This window comes from Chelonoidis abingdonii, chromosome 3, assembly GCF_003597395.2.
Source record: "Chelonoidis abingdonii isolate Lonesome George chromosome 3, CheloAbing_2.0, whole genome shotgun sequence".
Taxonomy (NCBI): Eukaryota; Metazoa; Chordata; order Testudines; family Testudinidae; genus Chelonoidis; species Chelonoidis abingdonii.
The window spans coordinates 208,358,107-208,370,461 of record NC_133771.1 but is presented as its reverse complement, the minus strand read 5'-3'; the positions used below and the strand labels follow the sequence as shown (position 1 = coordinate 208,370,461).

The 12,355-nt window shown below is 38.8% G+C and overlaps 1 protein-coding gene across 4 annotated transcripts in view; it reads left to right on the top strand.

Annotated features, from left to right (window-relative positions):
* PLCB4 (phospholipase C beta 4) overlaps positions 1-12,355 on the top strand; it is a 331,632-nt gene that overhangs the window by 269,230 nt on the left and 50,047 nt on the right. For all 4 annotated transcript variants that reach the window (XM_032800134.2, XM_032800138.1, XM_032800137.1 and 1 more), the window contains exons 28-30: positions 866-1,070; positions 7,705-7,793; positions 8,287-8,437. In XM_032800134.2, coding sequence (XP_032656025.1) covers positions 866-1,070; positions 7,705-7,793; positions 8,287-8,437 — 445 coding nt within the window. The remainder of the gene's footprint in view (positions 1-865; positions 1,071-7,704; positions 7,794-8,286; positions 8,438-12,355) is intronic.

Sequence of the window (12,355 nt, the reverse complement as noted above, 5' to 3'; positions counted from 1 at the left end):
CCCTTTTGGATTCAGGTGGGAATGAAAGGAGTTTCTGCTGTTGCTTTTGTTGGTCAGGATGGGAACTGTCTGCTTCAGTGTGACTGCTCACATGAATGAGGGTCACTCCTAAGAATAGCTTCAGAGACCTACTGTCCAGCAACCGCTACCTCTTCGCTCTGCACAAACCCTTGCACCCAACCCTGCTAAGGGTGTTCCCCACCAGCACCAGGCCTCCCATTGTGTATTTCCCTCCTTCATTTGCTTTATAATGTATATGTGTCATCCTCTTCCCCACCAGACCTCTCCAGCTGAGTTCACATCACCTCTCCCCCACCCCACAGAATCCCCCTCCTACAGACAGTGTGTAACACCCTATTCTTCCTCTTTCTTGCCACTCTTATTCTATTATTGATGTCCTTTCCGAGCACCACCCCCCGTCATTGCCTTTCCCCTCACCCCAGCACTACCCGTCTGCCTTCGACTACCACTTTGTGTCTCTGCTGCTCCTGCGTGGTATTTCCCTGCCCACTTTCAAGGGTCACTGGCCTCCAGCGATGAAAAATAAATAAGCAAAATATTTAATTATTTTGATTACAAACTGGAGAATTCTTCAAAGAGCAATTTCTGTGCTCCAGAAAACTAACACCAAGAATGAGAGTGAGAAACTAAACTTTACCAGTAATGTCTCAGTGTCTGAAAGTATACAGCTTGCATCCAGCAAAGAAATAGTATTGTCTTACAGAGATAAGTAGGCTGTTCTTCTGACTTAATGGAAATGAACATCCACTATGTTGTGTGATCTCTGAATGCTTTCAAGTGTGGTACTTGGGGAATTTGCAACATTGTGAGACTTAGTGAACGTCTTTATTTTATGGGTTCTCAGGTTATTCTACCTGATCTCGCTGTTCTGAGAATAGCAGTGTATGATGACAACAACAGGCTGATCGGTCAGAGGATCCTGCCCCTTGATGGCCTTCAGGCAGGCTACAGACACATTTCCCTTCGAAATGAAGGCAACAAACCCCTATCACTGCCCACAGTTTTCTGCAACATTGTGCTCAAAACATATGTGCCTGATGGTTTTGGAGGTAAGAAGAAACACATATTACAGCTTCGTGAATCTTGGGTTTTAATATGCAAGGAATATAAGTGCATTGTGCAATAGAAAATAAGTGGTTCCTGGAGCACTGGAAAAATGTTATATCTGCAGGAAAATTTCTTATATCTGGTTAAGATACCTTTACTTTTGTCTCAAATGCCTTAGTGTTAACAATGAAAAGTGTAGCCTTTCAAAATCAAGATAGTGATTTGTATTAGTTTGAAAAGAAACAAAGCTACAATTTACCTGAATTTGTTCAATTTGCCTGTACTTAATCTCTTTAGAAAGAACTCATTGGATATATTAATTGGAGTAATTGTCTAAGTCAAAACATATATTGTAGTTTCATAATCTAGGGGGCAAACAAGATGCTGTGGGTTTTTTTCAAAAAGAGTACTTTAATATTCTTCTAAATACCCCTGCTCTGAAAAGTGGACATGCAAGATGCCAAATTTTCAAGTGTTTATAAAGTTTGCAATTACAAGTGATTTCCCACCGCCCAGTTTTGCATACTTCCCACCACTCTTTAAATTAAATCTTAGCCATCGTTTATTAGTGACAGTTAGGGTTGCCAGTGTTGATTGGATGTGTTCCTAGAGATTTCATTACATGACATAATCTTTAATTAAAGATTAATCTTTAATTCCTGGAGACTCCAGGCCAATCCTGGAAGGCTGGCAACCCTACTGCCAGTGTTAAAGTTGCACCCTTATTATCTGCAGTGCCCTGAGATAGCCCTCTTTGCCTGATCTCTGAAAACACGCACTAGTTGTTTTTCTCTTTACAAGATGAACTTTTATCTCTTCAAGATAAGTATTATCGTAGATAGGTCTCTGACCCTGCTCCAACAATGGTGCTGTATCAGTGTGTTCGCTTGAATAAAAAATACCAGCATAACTTTATTGAAACCACTTTTTAAAAGCACTCACAGAAATCTGAGTAGAGGTCTAGGTCTAACAGCAGTAAACACCCAGAACTGCCAGCAAAGTTACGCTACCATTACTGTACTACCGGTGATGCAGATTAGATAAAAAATCCAAATGCAGCAGAGTAACAAAAGAGCCTTCAATTTATATGTATTTTAGGTGCTCTAGGTCTTAGTATTTTTAAACTGCAGATATGTGTACTGGAAGTTTTCCACCTTCATTAAGCGTTTGTCGCTGAGAAAATTTTTTTTCAGGAGGGATGAAATTTGCTCCTGTGTAGAGGGCTAGTGCACGGCCCATGTACCTACCGCCTGTGTCTCACGTAAGACCTCAAATTAGGGCTCACATTGGATTTTAAGTGGTCCATAGGCCTTGTTCTGTCCCTCTGAACTTCACCCTCAAAGAGATTTTTGGGAAACCCTGTTGGAAAAATTATTTTTTGCTCTTTTTAAAACTAATTCAAAATTTAAAGGTCGCTGGGTTTTGTGCAAAATAGTTACTGCAACTTTAATGTGGATTGGATTTTCAGTAATAAAAAGTAGAGAAAGAGAGAGTACACAAAATTGTTAAAGAGACTAATTTTACCAAATATCATTAAACCATATATACATCATTTGCTAGTATTTACAACCAGGCTTTAAGAAGAAGACATAGGCCGTTGGTTTTATGGGACAACTCTCATGCCTAAAGTTAAGCACATACATAATTGTTTGCAGGATCAGGGCCTTTTAGAGCAAAAATAATAAGTTAAATGTTGACACCTCCCCACTGAAATCAATGAGAGGTTTACTATTGACTTGATTGGTACCAGGCACTTACCCAATGTTTTCATTCAATGAGTTTTAACCAACAGGTTTTACCAGTAAGGGCCCCAATTCAGAAAAGAACTTTAGTATGTGCTTCAGTTGATGCTGTTGTGGACAGCATATACACACATGCTCAAAGTGCTGTCCTGAATTAGGACGAGTTCCTAAATTGGGACCATACATTTTGTAAAGTTTTGGAACTCAGTTAATGTGACATAAATGAAGTTCCATTGTGTTTACTATTAACTCTTCAATTTGCAGAGTTTGGGAGTTTTTTAAAGAATTCTACTGCTCTCACACAAATCCAGAAATGATAAGAACATTTTTTTTTTCATGGAGAATTTCAAAATCAGTTTGTAAAAGGCAAGCTGTGTAAAAGTTCAGTGTCGGTTGATCTTCTAAATTACCAACGTTACTACAGGTGGTTTATCTGTAAGATGTCAGGATGTGAAGGGGAAAAAATGTTTACCCTGAGTAGCTTTATCATTAAAGTGAAATATTGCTAGGATGAGGAAACTCTATGTGATATCTTGGTGCCTGTGTAGGGGAAATGGGCTCTGTACTAATGAGAACTCAGCGAGCTCAGTCGTTATTCCTCTTTTCCCAGCGACTGTCATTTTTGACTTGTCACGCTTTATATTTTCTCACTGATATAGAGCAATAATAGCTTGATGACCAAAAGAGCCTTGAGATGTTGCTTTTGATGATCAGGAGGCATCATTACTATTATATTTACATGTGGGTTTTGAGTGCTTGTCATCTGTTCTTTATTTTACATTGTTTTATGAACTAAAATTACTATCTCTGATTTTAACTAGATTGTGTTGGCAAAATATCAAGAACCTTAATTTTCAGCTACTTTCCTTTTTAACCTGTAGGAGTTAAGGTTTAAGACCATCTCTCATGCCAAATGCTAATAATTTATGATTGCTTCATGATAGGGTTTGAAAAAAAATTTGCATCTTTGTCTTTTTTTGATGTGGTTTGCTAATTTTCTATGGTTTATCTGTTTCAATATCCCTGGTCCTAATAGCCAATGGTACACAATACTGTTCTGAAGAAATACATAATGAGGCAGCAGACTTCAACGAGAAGTCTTTTATAATATATAGATAGTGTACATAATAAGCAAGCACTATTATATACAGTCGTGATGAGACTTCTGATTCCATAACACATGCTTCCCGAGGTTATACTGGTTATACACAACTTTTTTTGTTTGTTTTTTAACTCATAGCTTTAAAACTTTTTGATATCCAGTTACCTTACCAAAAAGACCACAAAAAAGGAAAATTTAAGCAGACGACAAGTGATGGGATAGAAAAGAGCTGTGAATCATTTACTTTCAGTAGAAACGCTGAGCCTTTGGTGAGGTATATAAATGATTAGGAACAAAATTTGCAAAGGTCTCACTCTCCCACACACATAAGGAAGTTTTTTTTTACTTGAAAGTTCTTAATATTCAAGTTCCATTTTCAAATACTATGTCATGGTTGCAGGATCAAGGCAGGCATGGATTTTCGTTGAAGCGTAGGTTCTAGGGATTGGAAGGGTAGTTGGCTCAGTTAAAGGAAAGGGAAAATATTCAGGTTGTTGGGGCCATTAAGTGCTTGGGATAAAGGTCTGTCCATTTGATATGTGTGGGAAGGACAGCTGAGTGTGAGAGAGAAGATACCAGTTGGTGGGGAACAGTGGTATTGAATGTTTTTGAGTGGTTAACTTGAGCTATCTAGGTGAAAAATATTATTTAATGGAGCTTTCGTATCTCGCACAAACTATCTTCACATACACATCAAGTAGATACTAAGGACAGAAGGCCTGATCCTTCATTCTTGACTTGAACAAAACTTCCAGTGACTTCGGTGGGAAGTTTGCATGAGTAAGAACTATAAGCAAGATTATCCCCAAAATTCTAACTGGTTAATATGTTTTTCCTGGACTGGTACATGCGCTTTGTTTTATCTATGACATCACAACTAGTTACCGGGTACTTTGAAAACAGCTATGACATGAGACAGGATTCTGGTATGTGAAATAAAATTCAGATCTTTAGGAAAACTCAGACTTCCAAAACCATCACTCTAGAAGTACAGAGCCATTACATTACTGAAACTACCTGGAATGCAAACCCACAGAAAGGTTTATCTTTACTGACAAGCAACTGGAAGATGGATTTTCTTTATTATTTTGCAACATTTTGAACAGAAAGAATCCACTGTGCACATAGTGTTGTGTTTGAGGGGCAATAACTGAACTCGCTAATCTCTTTCCAGCATGTGAGAAAAGGTTTAGTTGTATTTCATCTCAGTAATCAGTTGCATTCACCCAAAATACAGTAAAGTAAGAACATCGTCCATGACTCCCAGGATGGTCATGGCAAAAGCTCAGGCATATTATGTAAAATATTTTATAATGAATGGTTGAATGAAGATACAGCTTTTAGACAAGAGAATGGATGCACTCTGTATTTCCGTGTGGTACTTCTTCAACTGGGAGACCCATTTAATAGTCTTGCATCCGATGAAGTGGGTAGTAACCCACGAAAGCTCATGCTCCAATACATCTGTTAGGCTATAAGGTGCCACAGGACTCTTTGCTGCTTTAATAGTCTTAGTGACAGTCTTTTCACATGCAGGAAAAGGGCAGTATCTTGAAATATTAATTATATTTCAGCTCATTAATGTCCTGCGTGACTGGTTGTCTTCTTCCGTATCATGAAAGCCCACCATCCTTAAGTGGTAATTCTGCTCCAAGTAATGTCCTTAGGGACTCTTTTCTCTTTCAGCTGATATACTTTTTCACTGTACAGGTCTTCTTGAGTATTACTGAAGTTAAAGTTACATAGGGATCACCAGGTCATTGCGACTCTTTGTAGATGCTTTACTACTGTAGATACTAAAATCAATTTAATTTGCCACGCAGCATTTCTCATTATGGATGACCTGCTTTTGCCACTTGTGACTTACTTGCTTATCTTTAAATCAAGGACTGAAAAGATATATTTGCTGTAGAAGCAAGGACTGATGTCTCTGCGTAGCTCTCGATATACAGTTGCACATTAATAGCTACGTACAGAAAACCCATGACACATAATCCATAAAATAATATTTCTTATGGGATGCAAATGTTAATTTAATTTCAGTTTTATTGATTTTTACACACTGCCATATAGCAAAGAGACAAGTACATAAAACTAGCAATACTTTCTCTGGGCCTGATTCCAATATCACACCCGGTTTGCCACTACAATAAGTAGGATCACAAATGGGACCATCCGTGTATTAAGGACTTAAATTGTTAAAAAGGTGCTTCCTGATTCAACTAACCAGTATAAAATACTGTATATGGTAAAAGTGAATGTTTATCATGACTGTCAAGGGAGTCAGGGATGCTGTTGTTCATATTGTGCTGTAAATGTACATGGCACTGTACAGGGGTTAAACTATACCTGCTCCAAAGAGCTTGCCACATCGAGCCCTCAACAGTTTAATCCCATGCCTGTTGATGCGAATAGCAAAACTCCTCCTTTCTTCAGTGGTCCCTGATCAGGCCTCAGTTCAGCAAAGAACTCAAGCCTACGCCTGATTTGAAAGACATGAGTAGTTTTACTGATGTCGGTTGGACTGCCCTCGTGTCTCGAGTTGGCGTGACCTTAGACACCTTGTTAAATCAAGATCTAAATACACAAGTGGATGTATCATGTGCAATGTAAATAAAAGAAAGTGAAGAATACTCCTTATAGCTGGGATGCTTCTAGGAAAGGGAAGGGGGTTTCTTAAGTTCTTTAGGCAGAGTTAAGGGAAGGCAATTGCAGAACATTAATTTGTGAAATTATACCAGATATAAAGTCTTCACTAGGGGAGAAATTATGGCTGATAGTTACACGGGGGTAAGACTCACAAGTAGATAAGACTGTAAAATGATTTCACAACCACTATCTAATAGCGGGCAGCAGAACCACTCAAGGCGAAGGGTAGAAGAGAAATCATCTAAATGAGTTTCTCCTACCCGCAGTAACTTTCTGGGCATTCTGTCTCGTGGAAGAGGAAACAGTAGGAGGTGTCACAATATAACCTTAACTTATTAATTGGTTTATGTCCCTCACATTGCATCCCACATCTGGGCCTTGGCAGGGCGAGTAGTATGAGTAGCAGTGCTGTCATGAGTCATACAGGAGGAATTCTGTAAATAAAAGATGTCACTTGTACTACTGTTTAGGCCATCCATGTAAAACAATTAGTTCCCTTCACCTGTAAGCCATGGAAAATATCCGAACGATTTGTGTGAAGGCATCTTTACTTCCAAATTGATAAGCATGCTCTTCGGCAACCAAGAGAAAAAATACAACCTATGTCTGAAGGGAGGCAGTGTGTCCTAGTGGCTGGATCACTGGCCTGAGACTCAGAAAACCTGGGTTTTATTCCTGGCTTAGCCACTGGCAGCTGAATGACCTTGGGCAAGTCACTTTTCTCTGTGCCTCAGTTTCCCCTCCATTTGTAAAATAAGAACAATACTACTGATCACCTTTATAAAGTGCTTTAAGATCTACTAATGAAAAGTGCTATATTATTATTATTATATTATGGCCTGGTCAAAAGCCCTTTGAAGTGGGAGTCTTTCGATAGACTTCACTGGGCTTTGGATTAGGTCTTCACTCAGTCATGAAATTTTTATCTCCTTTTCTCTCTTGTCATGAGGGAAGGGAGAGAGACTAAATTAAAAAAGCTTAGCTTACCCACTCCTCCCAAGTTGAGTATGAAAAGTTGGCCCAGTGTTGAGGACAGTGGAACATGAGAACAGAATAAAGCCTTTGTGAAAGCTAAATTACATTGTGCTTTGTGAATGACTCTTAAAATGTTGGAAAACTGATAAATAGTCAATTTTCTTTCAGATATTGTGGATGCTTTATCAGATCCAAAGAAATTTTTATCTGTCATGGAAAAAAGAGCAGACCAGATGAGAGCTATGGGTATTGAAACTGTAAGTAGAAATTAATTATGAACTTAGGCAAAATAATTTCATATAGTTGTCAATGCAAAATACAGGCTTCACTTTACAAGAAATAATACTACTGCAATGAGATTTGGGCCACAATGTTCGGTCAGTTCTCCTGTTGATAAATTGGTCATTAATGCAAGTTATTCTCTTAGTCTCTCTTTTCAAATATAGAACTGTTCTACCCTTAAATATATGAACATGTGTTGTCAAATTTATTAAAATATCCTTCACTGCATTTCCAATATAGTCACAGTCATGAGGGATTTTTTCTCAGTCACGGCAGCACATCCATGTGTCTAAAATTAGAAAGGAGCCATCCTTATTAATTTTCAGTAAAAATAGGTTATAAATTCTTCATCTGAAAATAATTTTTGTCTAGAAGTATTAACAAATATAGGGGGAATTTTCTTTGAAAGTAAATGACTTCATTTCTCCCCCCCCTGCAAATGATATTTTGTAATAATGCTTTTTCCAGAGTGATATAGCTGATGTACCAAATGACACCTCAAAGAATGATAAGAAAGGAAAAGCTAATAATGCCAAAGCAAGTGTGACTCCTCAGAGTAGCTCTGAACTTAGACCAACTACCACTTCTGCCCTTGGACCTGGGATGGAAACTAAGAAAGGTAAAGGAAAACGAGCTTTCTCTCCTTTAAATGATTTAGAACAGGGGTCCACAGCGCAGTGCCCGCGGGTGCCATGGCATCTGTGTGCGCCCGCGTACTGTCCGGCGGGCCCGCATCTGCCAAAATGCCGCCGAGAAGCAACGTCAACCAGAGGCGTTGCTGCCGAAATGCCGCTGATTTTCGGTGGCAATGCCTCTGGATGACGCTGATTGTCAGCGGCAACACTTATTGACGTTGCCACTTCTCAGCGGCATTTCAGCAGATGCTCGTCCACAGGCCACGGTCCTCGGTGGCTCGTCATCCGGCGCCCGCCAGATGAAAAAGGTGGGGGACCACTGATTTAGAAGGACACTAAGAAGTACTACCTCATTCTTTTTAGTTTTGTACTTCCTATGGTTTCTAATCCCTCTGAAAAGCTCAAAAAGTAACATCTTTCTCTACTAGTGGTGTCTCTGTCCACTTGGCAAATACTCTTCTATCCATATTTCTCTTGGCACAGAAACCAATGTGGTTGGATTTTAATAAATGTCATGTTTGTGCACCAGTGTAGTCAATGTTATTGGCAGGAACATGCATGACATTGGGAACAATATCTATTAATGATCTACTAGAATAGGGCTAGTGGAGAAGGCTGTTTTCTTGTATATGTCACAAAAATTCCTCAGCAGAGTGGTTGATTTAAATAAAAACCAGATATTTAGGATTCTGTGGGGATCCCCCATCAAATTAGAAATGTTTTAAAGTGTGGCTGTATTCTGAAAAGTGTCTGTGAAACTGACATTGTGGACACTCATGTTTATTGTCAAATATTTCCATATCAAATGTGCTCAGTTTATAAGCAGATAGGTGTGTTTTTTCCTAACTGCTCGTCCTGCAAAATCATCTTTGAGAACCAAGTGGGTTCTTTCTCTCTCGCACATCATCACAGATAATAAAGGGTCTGTGGGGCCAAATGGGTTTGCACAGGTATAACTGAGTGAAACTTGGTAAACATTTCTTTAATGTGCCAGAAGGAATAGAATCCAGCTCATTCTCTGGTGGCTCCCTTGGTTTTGCAGGAATAACACAAGTAAAAAGCTGCACAAACTTATTTTTGGCATGAAAGTTAGCAGATAGGGCTAAACACACAAATTAGCAGAGGTGTTGGGAAAGAGGATGACATTTCTATAGTCACTTCTCAGAGTAAAGAAGGTCACGTTTGAAATCTAAAGTACTTCATTCTACCTATACCAGTAAAAAAATCTTTTTATGAATTGGGGTACTATGATATAAATGTAAAAAAAATGACATAGTGAATTGTAGACATTCATATTGCATCATAAAAGTGTGGTAGTCACCTTATTGTATATTAATTAGGAGTATGTGTGAATTTTCAGTTACTAGGCTGAGGAAATATATTTTCAGGCTGATTACTGAGAAATCATTATTCTTGGTTGAAAATGTAGTTCAACACATAGAATAACAAAGCAGTAAGCATGAATAGGTAGTCTGCATTTTAAAATAAAATCTGAATCTCTTTAGAGCACAACAAACATTGTGCAGCACTATTTCTGAAGCTATGATTTCAGTGCTTGTACATTTGCCATCTCCTCTGCATCTCCCTTTTCTCTCCTATCCACTTGTGGAATAATAGAGCTGGTCATTTGTAACTATCCTTATTATCCTATTATATATTGTTATTATTTGTTAATACCTGCATCATTCTGCCCAGACTAAAATGCACAGTTCACATTGAAGTCAATAGAACTTACATATGCAGCAAGGTGAGGGAGCCTGAGGGAGATGTTCAAAGGCACAAATGAGAGCTAGGCACCCAACTCCCATTGACTTTCAACGGGAGTCAAGTGCCTAACCTCCTATTTATATCTTTGAAAACTTCCCTCTCTGCCTTTGTGTCCTACAAAGCACCAGGCACATTTATGGTGCTAACTCAGAAATAATATATTATTGGGGCTGAATGTTAAGGTCCTTAGATTAAAATTTCACCCATTCTGCAGAAATTGTCTTTATTTTGCAAGATCTGAATGTTCAGTGGAATTCACCTTACAAGGCAGATAATCCTTTGTAGGACAGATGGGATTTTACAGTTAAAGGACACTAAGGCCAAGTCTACATTATAAACTTATATATGTGTATAAAAATCCACACCCCTGAGCAATGCATTTCTACCAACCTAACACCCAGTGTAGATGGTGCCAAGTGGGGCCTGCAGGGATCAGTTCTCGATCCAGTTCTTTTCAATATCTTCATCGATACTTTAGATAATGGCATAGAGAGTACGCTTACAACGTTTGCGGACAATATCAAGCTGGGAGGGGTTGCAAGTGCTTTGGAGGATAGGATTAAAATTCAAGATGATCTGGACAAACTGGAGAAATGGTGTAAAGTAAATAGGATGAAATTCAATTAGGACAAATGCAGAGTATTCTACTTAGGAAGGAACAATTGGTTGCACACATGCAAAATGGGAAATGACTGCCTAGGAAGGAGTACTGCGGAAAGGGATCTGGGGGTCATAGTGGATCACAAGTTAAATATGAGTCAACAGTATAACATTATTGCAAAAAAAGCTCTCAGCTGGAGTATTGTGTCCAGTTCTGGACATCACATTTCAGGAAAGGTGTGAACAAATTGGAGAAAACCCAGAGAAGAGCAACAAAAATGATTAAAGGTCTAAAAAACATGACCTATGAGGGAAGATTGAAAAAATTGGGTTTGTTGAGTCTGGAGAAGAGAAGACTGAGGGGGAATATGAAAACATTTTTCAAGTACATAAAAGATTGTTACAAGGAGGAGGGAGAAAATATTTTTTCCTTAACCTCTGAGGATAGGACAAGAAGCAATGGGCTTAAATTGCAGCAAGGGCAGTTTAGGTTGGACATTAGGAAAAGCTTCTTGTCAGGGTAGTTAAGCACTGGAATAAATTGCCTAGGGAGGTTGTGGAATCTCCATTATTGGAGATTTTTAAGAACAGGTCAGACAAACACCTGTCAGGGATGCTCTAGATAATCCTTAGTCCTGTCATGAGGGCAGGGACTGGACTAGATGACCTCTTGAGGTCCCTTCCAGTCCTATGATTCTATGATTTTATGTCGACGGGAGGGCTTCTCCCATCGACATAGCTGTTGCCTCTCGGTGGATTAACTACGCTGACTGGCGAAACTTTCCTGTCAGTGTAGTAGTGTCTTCACTGAAGCGCTACAGTGGTGCAGCTGCGCCACTGCAGTATTTGAAGTGCAGTCCTGCCCTAAGGTAGTTAATTAATTAAACAGTATTTAATGTAATATTGGGTCAATCACTAATATATGTAAGAATTAAGGAGGGTCTTGCCTGTTAGATTCTCATGGGATCATATTGACTTTGTTTTTTGAATATTAACATTTAAAATACTACTTTGTAACTGAAAGCATGTTAAGATATGGCAGTGAAAACAGCGTTTGCCAGAACCTAACATGAGGTCAGCTATGAAATTGCAAACATAGTCTGCTCTATTTCTGAGCAAGTGATTTTTACAAACTCTTTTTTCTTATTCTTGTTTGACACTCAAGTTGGGAAGGAAAGGAGATTGGAATACAGCTATTGCTTTATTTTCTCCTTATCCCAATAAGATGGTGGATAGTGCAGTACTGTTGAAAAAAAAAATTAAACATACCTTTCCCATGTCTCAATAATTAAATTATTTTTAAATGGAACTCAATTGCCTGCTTGTTTACATTTTAATGTGACACTGTCATAGCTTTCCTACTCAGTTCTGAACCTTAGAGTTCAGAAAATAAGATGCTAGCATGAAACCTCCAAGCTTAATTACCAGCTTAGATCTGATATCGCTGCCACCAGACAGGAATTTCAGTGCCTGCCTCACTCTGGTCTCCCCAAAACCTTCCCTGGGGGACCCCAAGACTCAGATGCCCTGAGTCT